Here is a 17,834-nt window from a genome sequence, read left to right on the forward strand (position 1 = left end):
CCCTCTGGCTAAACTCACTTCCCATCACCGTGTCTTGCTCTCCCTATCTCTGGAAAGATAAAACAGCACCGATGGCCACAGCAGGGACGGGCAGAAGGGACTTTGGATCCAGGCAGGGAAGAAACACTACTTGAATAAAGAGACTGGGCAAACAATAAAGGCCAAATACTGTTTCTGGGGAGCCTGGAATGACCCATGGGATTACCCCAGTACATAAAAGAGTGAACTTGGCCATTGCCAAAGGTAAGTGGCAGAGGGGGGATCCAGCACAGGGTGAGAATGCTGTGTCCACACATGCCCCACATCCTCTGCAGCCTCACAGACGCTCCTGCAGAGCCCTCTGGTCCCAGAGCTCAGCACAGAGGACAGATGACAAGGTGAGCAGCAAGCTTTGCTCCACCTGCTTCCACTGTGACACCAACCACTTCCCACAGGGATGGTGGGACGGAAGGAGAAGCAAATATATGTCCCAGCTGCCAAAAAATCCCATCCTGAGTCTCCATCGATCTGCCCTACTTGGCAGCTGAAGCTGCAGCCACCGTCTGTGGTGCTTGATCAATAAGACCTGGGCAGACAGGGAGGGAGAGGCCCTTTATTGGGAATGCGGTTCTTTATGGGGAAGTATTTTGAATTTTAGAATGAGTGCAGAGTCAAGGAACAGGAAATACTAGGACTGAAGTCTGAACTCATTTCAAATACCTGCTGAGCCCTTTGCACTGTGGCCTGGGGACCTGCAGCCCATGGGAGCTGCCCCAGCCTTTGTCCTCTCACCACCCTGGCTGCTCTCAGCAGAGGTGTCTGCTGCAGTTATGGGCTGGTACATCCCTGATGCACAGCAGAGCCTGGTGATTCTCCAGGAGCTCCCCACAGATCCTCCCCAGGGACCTGGGGAAAGGCAGAGACTCTGCAGCTGTGAGAAGGACTGGCTGTGCTGCTCCAGGAGCCCCTGGAGATGCCTGTAGCCCCCAGGAGTGGCTGCTGGGTGGCTCTCAGCAGGGCTGGCCGGACAGGAATGTCTCGGCATTGGTGGCAGTGGCTGACTCAGCAGAGGATGGCTCTGATGGGCCTGCCCACACCATCCCCATCCTGCTGCTGGGAAGCACCATGCCCTGCCTCTCAGCCTCTGCAGGAAAGGGGGCACAGCCTGGCAAGGCACAGGGAGCCAGACAGGTCAGGGACCAGGGAGCCCATGACCGCCACTAACCTCTTTCACCCTCCTGTGCCTGCAGACCCTTTCTGTGTTCGGGTCATGGAGCTGGGCCACGACCACTGAGCCCCATGTCTGGCTGCTCTGGTCGCTCTGGCATTTTGCTAATTTTGTGCCCATAACACCACCAGGAGAAGAAGAGGAAATGTTTTTTTCTGACAGCGAGGGCTGGGTAGGGCCAACGCCAGTGGCAGAAGTGCCCCATTTCCAAAGCCAAGAACGACTGGCAGCTCGTCAGCTCCAATTAGAGCTGGCTGCAAGGGGGACGGTGCATTGGGTGTCACCTCCAAATGCCCTTTGGGGGGGGGGGGGGAACAGAGAATCTGCAGTTGTTCCAACGTTTCTTGCTCAGCAGAACAACTGTTGCAGTCCTTTTAGTACAAACCCAGCAACTGTTCCCAAAAGCTCAGCCTCCTCAGCTCCTGTCCTTAAAAAAACCCCACCAATCAATCTCCAAAATGAGGGCTTCTGAGTCAGGGCAAAAATGTTATTAACAAAAACATCACTCAGGGGTGGGACACCTGCTCCCTGACAAGCAACTGGCCTGCCTGCCCATGGTTGGAGTATTACATCAGACCCCAAAAGGAGAATGGAAAGGGAGGGAGAAGGGGAGAGAGTGGAAAAGAACAGACAGAGAGAGGATGACAGCAGAAGGGAGTAATAAAGACAAAGACAAAGAAGAGCACGAGAGGGGAAGCACAGAAAGAAAAGAGCAAGTGCGAGCGTATGTGAGAGACAGAGCAGGAGAGAGCAGAGCGTGGGGGAGCTGGGAGGTGCAATACAGGGTGGGAGTGCATCTGGGAGACTGCAGCGTGGGCATATGGCACAGACCGCAGCTGAGAGCAGCCAGAGGAGAGCAAGGAAGGGGGAAAAGCAAAATATCTTGGAAAAGTGTAACAAGAAAATAGGGAGGAAGAGAGAAACAAAGCTAAAGTGAAGGACATCGAACAAATGAGTCTGGTGAAGCAAGAGAGCAAAGATAAGAGCGGGCAGGGAGGGATGGGAAATGGAGGTGGGGGCACTTGGGATGGGGCAGAGCCAGGGTGACGATCAGAAAGAGAGAGGAAAGGCAGAAGAGGACAGAAGAGAATAGAGGAATAAAAGAAACAAACAGGGGTGAGGGAGAGAAAGATGTCTATTAAAAACCTCAGTGCATAACACAAAATGTCAGGGTTTATAGCTTCATTCTTGGCATTGCTGGTACTGAGAACCCCACACAGAAATGTCACTGCTTGTCATGTTTAATCACTGCTATTTGTTAACACCTTCGCTGTGAGGAGTCTGCCCCTCACCCCCCACAGGCTCTCCTTTCGGAGAATGAGCTGTACAAACACGGCTCTGCCTCGCAGCTCTCGCAGGACAAACCCCAGCTGCACCAGGCTGGGCAGAGCAGGGCCAATTCACTTCCAGATGGGGCTTTGGGCACAGGGCAGGGCTGCTGCAGCAGCAGGTCAGCACACCGGGGAGCAGAACAGGACAAAGGATGCTCCGGGAGGGTGGGATGATGCTGGGGGCAGAGGGTGCAGGTGAGTGAGCTGGGTCTGGAGTAACTTCAGGAGACAGCAGTGAGAGGGGAAGGCTCAGCTCATAAAATCAAGATGCACAGGGGCAGGGGGGAGCAGGGTACAGGGTCCTTCTCCTGCTGAAACAGCCCCTGTGCTCCCATGCCACTCGTGTCCCATGCTGAACACATACAAATAAAACCCCTGAAATCCACGCAAGTCTAGAATTCTCCAATCTGTTTGCTTGAGCAGCAACTGTCACATAAAAGCAAACATCCAAAGCTATTAAATGTACAGTTACAGTTCCTTGCTTTGGCATCTGTGCTGGTGACTTTGCTCCAGTTCCTCCCAAAGCCGTGCACTGATGGTTTTCCCTGTGCCAGGCACTCGTGCCCCCATGTCTGCACTTCCCACTCAGTCACATACTGATATCTGTCTGACATCACATTGCGCTGCTAGAGAAATTATTTTGAGGTCATCACTAGACAAGACTTTTCCCTACTATTTTACACACTCCAATTGGAAAGAAATCAAAAAATGCTCCCCTCGATACAGCAGAGCTCTCCCACACCAGCAGTAAAGATGAAAATCTTACTCTACCATTTTCAGGCCTGTGGAAAGAAATGGACCCCCCACCTAAATGAACTAAAATTTTAAGATGTGTATATGAGGACCATTAGTGCAGCTATTCAGGTTTAACCAAAGAATGGTGATCAGCCCTGTTCCCTGTGAGAGCTCTGCTTCAGTACAGTGTGCAGTGGTTTGGAAGTGCTGATGCCACTGAAGTCAGACTTCCCCCCTTGAAAATGAAGAGAATTTGGGAAGTAAAAGAAATTACAATAGTAGTAGCAGAAGCCATTGTTTCCCTGCTGGGTGCCAGGTCCTCGTGTGCCAAGGTCCCTCCATGGAAATGGCACCAGAGCCAAGGACAGCAGGCGCAGTCCCCTCCAAGGGGAGGTGGAGCTGGTGTCATGCAGATACTAAGGAATTCTAGAGGAATACAAACCTGCAGAAACCTGGTGCTCAATCTCTCTCCAATCCCTACAACACAATTTAAAAATCCACTTTAGACCCTCCAGGACTATTTGTGGGACTGAAGTAAAAACCATCAAGCCCAAACTAGGCAGTTCTGGAAAGCCAAGCTCCAGAGCACGCTCGGACCTCACACCTTGGTCTCTGGCAGCAACAGCAGTGTTTCCACTCAAATTTTCTTCCCTGCAACAGTGTTTTGTTGGTCTTTTCTGACTGACACGCTCATTAGTTTCCAAAAGCGTCTCCATCTCAATCTCACTCACTCGAGGAACTCCAAGGATGCTCAGGAAACCTGCACTGCTGCTCCTGTCCCCACTCCTGCACCCAGGACAGAGGCTCTGCTCCATCCAGCTCCTTCTCCACACACCCACAGCCCCCCAGAAATTCCACAAATAAATCCAAGCCCAGTCTCTGTGCCTAAAGGCAGCTGGGCTGACACACGAGCTCAGGCAGTGACACTGGCTCCTGCACAGGGAGGGCTCAGCCCCAAACCCAAGCAATGGGTTCTGCCCCTGCCCAAAGGGGCACAGGCTCCAGGAGCCACCCCGAGCCCTATTCTGGGAACAGGAACAGCACACAGCAGGGCCTCCTGCTGGCCTTCTGCCAAGGATAAAATTCACCCTTCTGAACATGGGCCAAGATGATCTAAAGTGACTACTGACTTTTGTTGCCCAACTTGAGTCACCTTAAATGGGCCTATTTTTCAAAGTGCCAGTGCTCAGTACAACTTGGAATCGGGCTCTTTAAGATGCCCAATACGACAGGTCCAGTCACTGCTCTAACAAGAAAGACCACTATTCCTCTCTTGTGTGACTTCTTCCAGTCTGGCCAGGCCTTTTATCTTTTTTCCTCTCCCCTCTCTTCTCCTTGTTCTTCACTTTTTCAGCTTTTTTATGAATTTCTGTCAGCTTTCCTCCCTCTCCCCCACTCAAGGTCATGCAGCTCATTTCCACGTTGAACATTTACTCAGCAAGCCAGGTCCTTTCACAGGCTCTCACCACAAATATGCTCTCTGATAAAGTCTGGAGAAAAGAAACTGTAAAACCCAAAACAATGTCAGAAATAAATAAAAAATCCCACCAGGGCAAAATGGGGCTGTGACAGGGCAGACTCTTTCAAGAGAGAGAGCCAGCAGGTAAAGCACCCCACTTCAGTGCAGTCCTGGGACTGTTTTCTTGCTCTCCTTTATAGTTTGCTTTTCTGAATATTTCTGTTTTGCTGTCAGCGCTGTGCCACCTATATGAATGGGACTGTTACATTTAACCTCTTTTCATGCACAATGAAATTCACCCTTAATCACAGGTCAGAATCCTCTGAGCCCATGGGCACCTGCTCCTTCCTGGCAGCAACCTGCCACTTCAAACCCAACATCTCACCACCTAAGATCCAATGCTGCCTGGCCTCCATGGCCACTGAGAAATTACAGGGAAAAGTAACTTTGCTGGCTTTTGCCAGTCAGGTCATGGTTTTACACCCAGGAGTACAACTAGCCCAAAATTTCCCAAGGGAAGAGAGGCCACCATCTCCTTGCTGGCCAAGTCACTTTTGGGATAACAAGCATGCAGCATCCAGAGGCTCCCACCTTCCAAGAGCCCTGAGGGGTTCCCCTCCCTGCCTGGAGGGAAGTGAGCTGAAAACAGTTCTCTTCTTCCTCTTGAGATACCAGGGCTCTGCCTTCTCACTCCAGCGTTGCTGCTTTAGGTTTCTTCATTTTGCTACTTTTAGGAGCCCACAATGAAAAGCCAGAAATCTGGGGATACCTCCTAGCAGAAGAGAGCTAATTCCCAGCGATGCTGCCTGGCCTCCACAGCTCTCCCCTGATTTCTACAAATGGCCTAAAAGGCTCCCAGGTGAGCAGCTTGCACCCACTTCCAGCCCACAGTCACTGCTGGCAGTGGCTACTATGGAGCATAAACTGGCTACCCCATTTCCATAGCATCTGACATTCTCCTGGAGGCTGCAGAAACTTCCTTCCATAAACAGGTATTTCTACCCAGGAGAGCCTCAAAGCAGTGTCACAGTGCTCTGGGCTGTGCTGGCTCAGGTAGCTGGCTGTGAACACCTCGGTGCAGCATGAGGAACAGTCAATTCTGCTTTAGGAACTGTGCAGGGAGCAGCACAGCCAACACCAGCAGGAGCAGGTACCTTGGCAAGTGCCACAGTAGAGCTGTTACAGGGAAAAATATTTGGGTCCACCAGCATCACCACAACTAAACAGAAACAGAAAGTTACAAATTTTGCCAGGCAGTCACAACCCTGAGAGAAAAGATATAAAAAAATAACTCCAACTTGGAGTGCTTTTGCCTATTTGCAGCTCCGCGTTAGCAATGGGCAATGGGCAGAGCCGCACGCTGGTGGCAGTGACACTGTCCTGAGTGCCAGCACACCCCAGCAGAGCAGGGCAGGAGGCTGTGGGATGCTGCAGGACACTCTCCTGGAGCCAGGCCCTGCAGAGGCTGGCTCTGAGCTGGCTGTCACTGTGCTCTGTGACCCTGTGTCCCCCTGGCATGGCGGTCTCGTCTCACCGAGCGCCGCTCGCCCTCCTCCCTCCCAGCGCGCACATGGCTTTAATGTTTTTATTACCTGTTTGACTCGCTGCCTTATTGCTTCTCCTCTTAATGGGGCTGTAACCGTGGAAACGAGGAATAAACGGCCACCAGAAAATTAGATGATTAAACAGGTCACCCTGGCAAAACAAACTCCGTGCTCGCACAGCCCAGGCCGTGTGTGCAGTAGGTGCCCAGGGAAATGCAGGTGGGAGAGGCTGGAAAGGCTGGACCAGGCTCCTGGATCAGCACACCACTGAGAGGTGCCTCCTCAGAGAAGTGTGGTCTCTGCCCAGGAGGAATGGTGCTGTGAGCTTCCCAGCAAAGACACGCAGCAAATGGCAAGGTTTGCTGACAGAAGATGGAAGACAGCGAGGACAAGACACATTCATGTAACTGGAGAAAAAAATAGCAACTATGAAGAGTATAAATAGGACTGAAAACAAAACACAAGTCTGAGACAAGCTGGTGTCCTCTGTTGTTCCTGTCTCTGGCATCACCCTCGTGGCAACTCCCAAAGGAGCAGAGAGGCTCTTCTGCTTGGAGTCGTGCAGCTCCTGGGGCACAGCTCCAGCGCTCCCCATGTGCCTGCCGAATGGCCAAGCTGCACTGGTGCTGGACTGGGCACTCTCCAGTTAAGCACGGCCAGGACCACAAGGAATGGAGCATCTCATGCAGCATTAACTTGGCTTTCCCAGAGGCAGCTGTGGCCACTGTGCTCAGAGGTCCTTTCCTGAAGCTGTGTGCTGGGAAAAAAGGGAGAGGACCACGAGAGGCAGGAGGAAATGACCCCAGCCTGGGCTGATGTCCGGCCTGAGCAAGTCACCCCACCACAGCCTCCTCCTGCCAGGGAGCGATGGTTGGTCCACAGCAGCAAGACAAGGAAAAGGTGGGGGCTCCACGTGTTTCCATGCCCCACTGGGTGCTAAATCTGAATGAGATCCCTCACTCAAGTTAAGAGGTTCAGACCAAATGAGTTCCAGACCAGAAAGTTGTTTGTCGAAAACAAAAATAAACCCCCAAAATATGCACACCGCAATCAAAAAAGCACAATCACAAACCAACATTTAAAGTAGTGAGGATCCTGCCAGAATCCCTATCATGTCCCAACCTGTCCAAGCCCAGACTCATTGGGTGCTGGCAGTCTGGGAAAAGCAGACTTACTCCACCAAGAGCAACAAATTCAGCAGGAGAAATTGGAACAGCAAAGCTTGGTGAGGTAGAGATGTGAGACAACTGCTTGGAGCACACAGGCGAGTGGTTGTGCTTTCTTTCAAAAAAAACAGCAGGTGGTTTATGAAAAGGGCCCTATTCTTTAGGGTAATTTGAGCCATATTTCATTGTTTGATAGAAAAATCCTAATATTCATGACCTCCTTTAACTGGAAGAAGTTTGCTCATCTGAATATCAGCCCACAGACAAATGAGAAAATGAAAAATAGAGTAAGACAATGGAAGGGGGGGGGAAGGAAAGGGAAAGCAAGACAGAATCAAAGATAGAATGGAAGTCCAGGGAGTGACAAAGAGTGACAGGTCTGTGGGAATATGGAAAGGAAGGAGGACAAAAAGGAAAGCTATTTAGTAAGAAAAGTTAAATAGTGCAGCATAAAAAAAGGCTGAGTAAAGCAGAGTGAGTGACAGCAAGAGCGAGCAAAGGAGCTTTTCCCTTAAGTTTCCAAGTGCATGGATCAACTTTGCAGAACCAAGATTCTTGTCCTACTGAGTTTCAGTGAAAAATATTCATATGCAATCGAGAAGAAAAATCAGACCCTGTTTCCCCAGCCTCTGTTCCCTCTTCCCATCCAGTCCTCCTCTGCTAACATCTGCTGCCTGCCTTCAGGACATAGAGATGGTAATTACCCCAGAGCAGCTTCCTCTCCTTTCCCTGCTTGCACAGGGCACTTGGAAGAGAGCTGTGAGCCATGGAAAGATACCACACACACCTTCACACCACCACACAGCCAGGAGAAGGGCATGTGGCAGCCAGGGCCATGCCCAGAGAACTTGATAGCAAGGGGTGGGAGGTGGGTGGGTGCAAGATGAAGACATTTGTCTACAACACACACATGCACATGGCCCAAAGATGGGGGCCCTGGGGAGAAGCTGGCTTGAGATGTGGAACTGCTCGTGCTCCTCCAGACAGGGGAAGGTGCTGGAGGAGAGAGAGGTGTGCTGGGGAGGCAGCAGCAGGAGGAGGAGGAGGGCTGCCCTGGGCGAGGCAGCTCAGGGAGTGGATTCATACAGGCATGGAGCTGGCAAACACCAGGCAGAGAGGTGGAGCTGCTTTAATGAGGATGCTTCTATGACTCAGGCCTCAAAGGGATTGGTACTTTATTATTTTATTTTTCCATAATAAATTATGCCCTGGGATGCCAGGTCCTGCCGGGTTTTTCTGGAAATACCAGACAAAAGCTGGTGTTGCTACCTGGCTTTTGACAGTTTCCCATGTATGGAAGCTGAAAGTTCCTGGTTCTTCCTCTGCTCTGCCCTGGCCCATCCAGTTTTGGGAGCAGGGCTGACACCAGTGCACCATTCCAACAAAACAGCCCAGCTGGAGCTCTTCAGCTGCCAGCCCAGGTCCTGGAGAGGCCCCTTGCAGCCCCTGACACCCACCCAGGGCGCAGGGGTGCCAAAGGCGCAGGGGCAGGTGCAGGAGCAGGCTGGGCTCTCCCACAGCCAGGCACCCCGCCCTGCCCAACCCCCCCGCACCCAGCCGTGGCCAGCAGCCAGGCTCCCTCCCTTATCTCCATCCCTGGGCCCAGCCCTGGCTCTGGGCTGCTCAGGGGAGGATGATTATGCCCACTTTATAGATTAGGAGTTATTCATCCTACACCAAATCCTCCAACTCTGCCACGTCTCACAGACCTGTTCTGGAGCTCTTTGTTAGATTTAGGCTGAACTTGGCCCTAGCTCAGCTCAGCTCAGAAACTCGTGTTACAGAACAACCTGGTTGAGGCTGAGGCCACCACTGGCCCCAGCAGCAGAACAGTGGGGGCTTCACTGAAGTGGTGGGAGCACAGAGACACCCAGGGCAGAGACCACACTCCCCTTCTCCTGCCGCCAAGAAAGATTCACTCATGACAAGGATGGTGCAAGTGCACAGAACCAGAGCGTTCATTGTGGCAATGTCATGAGAGAGCAGCCTGGGGAACACAAAGTTCAGCACTGCCAACATGTGAGTGTCCGGGAGCGTGGAGGTGGCTGAGTCTGGGGCAGACACGCACACTCGGGATGGGGTGATGGGGATGTAGGTGTTGGGTGTGGGGAACACCTCCAGAAATGCACCACCAGAGCTTGGTGTTTTTACTGATTTCACAAGAGAGGCTCTGCCAAAATGTCACCTCTCCAAAGCAAAACATGAGCATGTTGGTGAATCATCATTTCACACCCCAAAACCAGGAATGGGTGGCAAAGCTCTCTAGTGAGGCACCAAATCCTCAGGGGATTGTCATAAAATGCATCCAGTGACCTTAGTCTTCCCATCCATCCTTTTCCCTTGTATCTCCTGTTCTCCACCCTTCGCTCTCTCTTGCCAGCCTACATGGGTTGTTCAGCTTTTATTCCAAGCATGAAACTGCCTTAGGACTGGAAGCTTTAAGCAGTTTCCCAGCCTCCAGAAATTTTCTGGTTTTGTTTCTCCATAGCAGAGCAAACAATTGCTTTGGTACCTAGCCACCACACCTAAATCCCAAACGCAACAAGAACTTGGAATTCTCTGGGAAACTTCTACAAGAACATATTTCACATGAGTGAAACACATGTTTTTTGTTCACTCTAACTTTTTCTTCCTGAAGGGACTCGGCAAACTTTTATTTTCTGTAATCACCACATGAAGAAAGATGGAAAGTCCCTTGACAAAGAGATGAAGACTGGTGCCAGGTTAACGCACTGGAAAGAGATGTTGACAGCTGGAGTCAGCCTTGAGAGCTCTATGGATGGCAACAAAGGGGCTCCACAATTTGGGAGAGGAAAAAGCATCATCATCCCATCCAAAACACACCCTGCTCTGCAGATAAAGCTTACATGGAACAGCAGGCTAGACCTCACCTTGATCAGCACCACTGCCGTTCCAACCAGCAGCTCCTGCCAGGGACAGGAGCCCACCCACAAGAGCTGCACAAAGGAGATGGAGCCCCAGGGCACCAATCCCAGCTGTGCCCTGCTCTGTGACCATCTGTCAGCCCTAGATGGGCCCTAGCCAGAGAAGCTTTGTGTAGCCCCTGGGCTTTGCCCACCCAGGGACTGCCCTGTCACCTGTCACCACCCTGTCACATCCACCCTCCTGCAGCACCACAGTGACCTGGCCCAGCCCTTCACCCCTCTAGCACCTGAGCACTGAGAACATTCCACATCCTCAGGCCACTCCCGACTGCTGTTCCAGCCTGTAGTTCACTGGTCAAGCAGGAATGGGAATTAGAAACCAGCAAGTTTTTCTCCTGTCGCCAATTTCTGCCTCCTTCTCCCCTGCGAGCCCTCGGAGAGGAAACAGGAGCAACAAGGTCCTGGTCCAAAGGGTTCTCCATCCTCGAAATGGATTTTACCTGTCTCTGAAAGCTGCCTCCATCTCTCACCCCCCATAGCTTTCTCCCTAGGGAAATCAGCCTAAAAGGGGCTAATGGAACAATGTCCCTCTCTCTCCCCCCTCTCATTTTCTCTCTTTTTTTTTATTAGCATTTGTGGAATTTATTCCCAAACTCTCCTAATCTTTCGTACACAACCATTTGATTTGCATAACCCAGCCCCCTCTCATAAAAACTGGCTGCTAGTTTAATTAAAAAATGTAAATTTGCTGTCATCTCGGGGCCTAGTGAATTAGGACGACATCGGCATTTTTTATTGCTGAAGACGTCCAAATTGATCCAGTCCGCATTGAACCGGAGGGGAGGAGACAGAGCCGCGTGGGACTTTTGGCTGCAGGTTCTGCCCCTCCCCTGCTTCCAGCCAAGCCTCCTCTGCCCCCTCTCTGCTTTGCAAAGTGCAGCTGAGGACGAGGACATTGGTTCTCCCAAACCTCAGCTGGATCAGCTAGCACGGCCTCTGCAATGTCAGCACTTCTGGGAGCTGAGCCCTGGGTGGCACCTGAGCTCTCCAAACCTTGGGAATGGCTGCATCTTCAAACCCTGCGAGGGAGGGAGGGAGGGAGGGAGCCCAGGTGGAGGTGGGAGATGCAGCACAGGCAATGGTTATCTTCACCTACTACAGGACTTTTCATTACTTTCCAGACATTTTCAACCAACCTTTCAGAGAATGCCTAAACTGGAGGCTGCACAACAGCCCAGGGGCAGGATTTGATGTCACAGGGAGAGTCAAAGTGGCCACAAAGGTTCTCACTGTGAGTACTGCCAAGTGCAAAAAGTGGGACAGAAAAGGCTGTGTGGAAAAGCCCTGAGATAAATTCCAAGCTCAGACAGTACTCTCCAATCACAGGAAAGAGGACTCCGGGTAGAAGCATAAACAGGTCAGGAAAACAGAAAGAGAAACTGATGGTATGGAAACTACACATTAAATACGTGATCTCCAGTCAAGGTATCTGTACCATTCCCAGCCAGTTTCAGTTCAAGTTGCCTCTTCCCTCTGGGTCTCAGAGCAGAACTGTGTAGTACCTGCACACTAGAAGAACTCATTAGACCCAGCAGACAGAATAATGGCAAGGAAACAGGAGTTTATCTCAGAGATCAACTTTCTGGTCTTTCTGTGAGTTCTCTCTCTATAGAGCCAAAGCAGTAAAAACACTCCTATGGACTTCAAGAAGCTTTGAAGCATGTTCTCCAAGTAATAGCTGGGCACTGCTTACTTCCATGATGGGAAAGTGAATCCCTGCCCTGCTAAACCCTTGTCCCAAGGAACAAGCTTCACTTGCTAGGCTTGAGCCCTTGAATGCTTTCCACCCAACAAGTATCTCGCAGAACTACTGGAAAAGGACATGAACACCCAAACCAACCGCCCTCGGAACCTTTTGCAGAGCTTGAGTTCAGGAATGACACCAATCTTGACTGAGTTAATGTCTCCCAAAAAATCTGGTCAACAAAGAAAAAAAAAAAAAAAAAATAAAAGCTGTCACCAGCCCAAAGAAGGCATTTCTATCCACTAGGTGTTTCAAACAACAGCAGCAATTTGACAGACACAAAATGACCTTTGAGTGGGAAATCAGGTATTCCTCCGCCCTTTACCATAGATGTCCTGGTTCTCATTCTGAGGTCAGCTCCTGTAATCTCATACCCAGGATAACTAGGTGGAGGAACAGTTTCCCAAAGGAAATGACAAGTACCCAGTCAGTCAAGGTATTTAAAACCAGACTCGCAGAAAGTCACATGTAGGGAACATCTTGCCACATTCCTGTGTAGATAGACTCAGTCCACAAATTCTTTTCAGCCCTTAACCACCATTAATAGTTCTGGTCCTGAAAGGTCCATGCAAGGATTGCCTGAGCTGAGAAAGCCCTCAGCAAGAGCAGCCTGTCAGACCCCACAGGCCGAGTCCTCTGGGAAAGAAACCCCTCTGGAACTACCTGTGCCAGCTGGCAGCTCTTGTGAGCAGCCCTCGGGCACTGCCCCTGGAGAGTCACTGCCTGAGGGCTTGGAGAGAATTCAAGAGGCAGCAACTGAGGGAGATAAACTGGCCCAAGTAGATAAGGGTTAGAGGTGGTGATTATGGGGCAGGTCTTTGACCCAAGATCATGACAAGACAGGTTCACCCACACACACACCTAATGCTGACTTAAAGAGATCTGCCCAATGCTCATTTCCATGGCTCAGCGCAGCCCCGGTTCCCACAGCAGAGCCCCAGCCCCAGCGTTACCTGGGCGGAAGGCTGAGCACCCGCAGCCGCTCTGAGGCCAAGGAGGGTCCCTGCTTGGGGGGACGGCGCTACCCCGGCTCGGGGAGCCCCCGGGGCAGCGGGCAGCGCTCCAGCCGGCAGAGGGCACTGCAGCGCCGGGGCACAGCCCTGCCCTGCCGGGAGATGGGATCGGGGCAGATCCCTGCTTATTGCCCTTTAAAGCATCTGCCCTCCTGCAGTTTCACCACATCCTTAACTCCCGGGCTGCCCACGCAGCATCCCAGCCTCTTGATCTAGAAGGGAGGCAGCCGCACGCCCACGGCTGGACCCGAGCGGAGCCGGCACGTCGCGCTCACAGGTGGAACTGGCTCCGCAGCCACTCGGTTCCTGATATCAATGGCAGAAATAAGTAAATAAATGGAATAAACTACGACAAAATTATCCTCTCACTCACAATATCAGAGTACATAGTTCAGGCCCAGTCAATCATCAACCAGTTTATTACCATCTTACTCCTTATTAAAAAAAAAATCAACACACACACACACATACACTCTGGCAGTAATTACCTGGACCATGGCACATCGCCAGCACAGGCCTGTTTGGCTCATTGCTACCATTTGGTTTTTACATGGCAATGAACGGTTTACACCATTTTGGAGGAACAAGTACAGTTGTGTTAGCCAGTATGGGCCATGGTGGTGGGACCTGGTCCCAGCGAGGGAGGTAACATCACCCGAGGGATTGATTCCTACCAAACTCTGAATTTGCACATTTTATCAAATTTAAATGAGACTCTGATCCAGACGGTCCAAGGATTGGAAAACCAACCACCAACGCTTTGAGCCCCGCAGCTCCCGGCTACAATCACACTCCAGCCTGATGGAGACCTGTCTGTCATCACACCCAGCAGGGCCACCAGCCTAACCCAGCCCAGCACCAGGCCAGAACTGACTCCCCAAACTGATACCCGATCAAAAACCAGTGGACAAGCCACAAAAAGCTACTATCTAAAACACACCCAACCCCAATACTAGGGCCTGTAATCTAAAACCAAAACATTGCCCCAGCCTGGCCACCCTTCCTCCTCCCTGCATGATGTGAAGGGGTGGGGGAGGTCTCATACACCTCACATGGAAGGACAAAAACAAACCCATCCCAGATATGCCCAGGCTGAAAAAAACCCAAAAAACAACTCATTAAATGTAATAAGCAGCCTCTTCATCTGACACTGCCTTGTCCCAAATAAATTAAATTCCTTTTCATTTAGACAGTACAGGAACCTGACAAGCAACCTTTACCACCGACACGCCAGAGCTCAGGAGGGGGAAAAAAATGAAAGAGAAAACAACCCACACAACTTACAAAAAATACAAAGGCAGAATAATTTCAAAACCCCCATAAACTTCCCGTCTGCATCCTGTCACAGCCAGCCCGCCGCTCGCCGCGCTGCCCCGGCCCGCGCTGCCGGGAAGGAGCGGCGGAGGGAGCGGAGCCCCCGGCGGGGCCGGGAGAGCGGGGCCGCGGCGGGCGCGGAGCAACTTCCGTAAAACAAGAGAAAGAAGAAAAGCGAAAGAGGCGGCGAGCCCCCCGCGCAGCGCCCCGCACCTGGGGCCGCCCCGCGCCCCGCTCCGCCCGGCCGCAGCCCCGCACCGCGCGCCCAACAAAAGTTTCGGTGCGGCGGCGGCGGCCGGAGAGGCTGCGAGCCCGCAGCGGCCAGGGCCGGCGGAGCAGCGCTCGGCGCGGACAGCGCTCCGCTCCGCCCGGCACCGCACCCGCGGCCGCACCGGCCGGGGGCTCCGCCGAGAGGCGGGCGGTGGGCTGGGGGCGAGCAAAAGGACAATTGTGCTGTACTTACCATAGTCGGAGAGACGAAAGCCGAATTCACTTAAATAATCAACTTTCATAATACTTAATTAATACCTAATTGCAGCTGATTGCTCCCGAATAACAAGTTGTTTAAAGCACTGATGTCATTGCCGTGCCGGTCCTCCCCGAGTCACTTTGGCAGCGGGGCCGGGGGCGGGCGCGCCGCCGCGGGGGGCGGTGACTGGCGGCGGCCGGCCCGCCCTCCCCGGGCCCGCCGGGGGCAGGTGCGGCCGGGCCGGGCCGGGCCGGGCCGGCTGCGGGGGCAGCGGGGCAGCGCCTGCGGGGCTACCAAGGGCGGCCCCGCAGCGCGGCCGCCGCGCACCCGCAGCGGGGAAGGAGCGCGGGGCTGCCCCGCAATCAGGGCCGCCCTGGGGACCAGCCGGTCCCTGGTCCCGCGGTGCCCCGCTGCCATCGCTGCCACCGCTGCCATCCACCGCTGCCGTCCCCGCCACCCGCCCCGCGGCGCTGGCTCCTCCGGAAGCCCCGGAGCGGCGGGGCCGGAGCGAACCGCGGGGGGATGGACGGGGCCGCACGGGCGGCAGCGGTGCCCCGGTACCGGATACCGGGCACGGCGAGGGCTCGGCGGGGCTGCCCCGGCTCGGCCGTGCGCTGCGGAGCGCGCACCGAAGGGGACGGGAGCCCTCGGGGCACCGGTGGCCGCCACCTGCGGGTGTCACAAGCCTGGACGCATCTTGCCCAACGGCCCTCAGGAAGATCACGCCGCTCTGCCCCGGGCCCACGGGAGGCGGGGGAAGGGGGCCCTTTTGCAGTGAATTTCCTCATTTTTTTTGGCTTTATTTTTCTAAGTAGCAAAGAATGCGAGGGAGGTTCTGAGAGGCGTGTTGGGTAAACACAGATATAAGCCTCTTTCTTTAAAACAAACGAGCAGATTATTTACCTGATTAAATAGGTATTTTGAGCAGGTTGTAGGCTGTTTTTGAGAACACACCACGTTTGGCTCCAGGATTTTGGCAGAGCTGGGCTCCTCTCCGGGGCTCACACGGAGCTGCCCATGGACTTACCAGCTCTTAAATCCTTTTTATAAGCAGAACTTTATGTGCTTCCCAAAGGAGGCCAGCATCATTACCCCACTAGGGATGGGGAAACTGAGGCACCAGTGAGGGAAGCGACTTGCTAGAAGTGGCCGGACAGGTTAGTCACAGGGCTGGAAGGAGCCCAGGTGTGTTTGGCTCTATGCACCCGGATGTGCTGCACCCAGATAGTGTCCCAAGCCCAGAGACGAAACACAAACTGTAGCTCATCACCTCAGCAGTGCTGCATTTGCATGGGCAAAAACGCACAGGCAGCGAAGCAGGCCAGAGGGCAGGGAGAGGGAAGAGGAGAGGGGAGTAATTTGTGGAAACCACAAATATTCTGGCTTCTCTCAGAAAAAAATCTAAACAAAGTCTGGTGAAACGAAGCCACCCAGGGACCTTCCAAGTGCGGGAAGCACACGGGGACAGCAGTGTGAGGCAGGAGGCTGCCCAGCCAGAAGCGCTTCTGAACAGAGCCCTGTGCGGGACGGGACCCGCCTGCCCACCTGCAGCCGAGCTCCTGCTTTATCAGCATTGCCCCGACTTCCCCACTCACTGCTAACTGCACCATCAGCTCCCATCAGCACTGTCACCTAGTGCTGCCTGTAAAATCCTGCCTGTCTGCACTTCACCCGGCCCCAGCGCGGGTACCAGCCCAGCCCACATCACCCATAAACCTCAGCAGAGCCTGCCCTGGTCCCTGCACCTGAGTCAGGCACTGCAGCACCTGCCAAGGAATAGCCCATCCTGCAGAAGAAGAATGGACAGAACCAGAATTGTTCGAGTAGGCTCTGTAAGAGCTCACTTTGGACTCAACACTTCCTTCCAGGTTTGAGTTTGCTGACAGGTCCCATAAATTCACTGCATTTCAGTGAACGAAAAATGCAATTAAAAATGCACTTCATTTTTGCTTCTCCTGTGAACTTTATATTTTAAGGAATGGGAGTTCTGCTCACCACTGTTCCCTGAGAGAGTGGGCCCCAGCTGTATCTCCAATTCCCCACTAAGAGAAACACACTTTCCAATGTGGATATGTCACTACACACACAGCCCCACAGACCCTCTAAACATACCTGTTCTACGTGCACCGAGCTGAGCACATTCACACATCAGTATACAGAGCTCCCCTCCCATCCCAGCATGCACATGCAACATGCATATGCCCTCCACAAAGAAAATTATACTCTATGCTCACTGACATTCAAATGCACACATATCCATACACCATGACACACATGAACCCACACACACAACCTAAACACACCTGGAGGATCCCCTCCATAGACTTCCCACTGTCCCTCCCACTCCTCCTTGCAGGAACAACTTGCCAAGGTGTTTTTTCAGGTGAAATCCACGCCCTGCAGCTGATGCAATGGCAAGGCCTGATTTCCTATCTCAGTGATCTCCTGTCACAGGATCAGGTTTTATTTCCCCATACTCCCTCCTTTGCCTCTTACCCAAGGAGAGTTGGTTCTTTCCTCTCTGAAGGACTCTGAAGCTTTCTGCTCCTGTGCCCACCATCAGGGTAGCATCTCCCCTCCTTCCCTCATCCCTCCAGGGTATGGATTTACTCTGAGGAAGAGCTGCCTCTGACCATACCCTGGCATGAGGAGGCTCCTGGAAGCCCTGCTCTCCAGGACCACTTGAGGGAAGGCAGCACCCCTGACCCTGCTCTGAATTGTGCTTCCGTGCCACGCAGAGCCCTGCCCGCTCCAGCCACATCTGCGCTCTGTGGCAGGTGAAGAGATCTCTCTGTGTCCCTTTCCACCCTCCCGGGGGCATCAGGAGCTCTTGGTAATTAATGTTTGCCAGGTGCTCAGAGATCCTCAGATGAAAAGTGCAATGGGAGGGGGAAGGATGATTAATTT

At 52.9% G+C, this 17,834-nt stretch overlaps 1 protein-coding gene across 12 annotated transcripts in view; it reads right to left on the reverse strand.

Annotated features, from left to right (window-relative positions):
- Positions 1–17,834, reverse strand: part of CASZ1 (castor zinc finger 1) — a 205,309-nt gene that overhangs the window by 71,066 nt on the left and 116,409 nt on the right. For 4 of the 12 annotated variants that reach the window (XM_056508443.1, XM_056508433.1, XM_056508442.1 and 1 more), the window contains exon 1: positions 14,922–15,067. The exons of 6 other annotated variants lie outside the window; for them this stretch is intronic. In XM_056508443.1, coding sequence (XP_056364418.1) covers positions 14,922–14,970 — 49 coding nt within the window. In that variant the 5' untranslated portion in view covers positions 14,971–15,067. Of the gene's footprint in view, positions 1–6,324; positions 6,676–14,921; positions 15,068–17,834 lie in introns of those variants that run through there. 2 more of the 12 variants (XM_056508439.1, XM_056508440.1) reach the window with 2 other exon arrangements.

The sequence above is a fragment of the Oenanthe melanoleuca genome, chromosome 21, assembly GCF_029582105.1.
Source record: "Oenanthe melanoleuca isolate GR-GAL-2019-014 chromosome 21, OMel1.0, whole genome shotgun sequence".
In the NCBI taxonomy this organism is placed as follows: Eukaryota; Metazoa; Chordata; class Aves; order Passeriformes; family Muscicapidae; genus Oenanthe; species Oenanthe melanoleuca.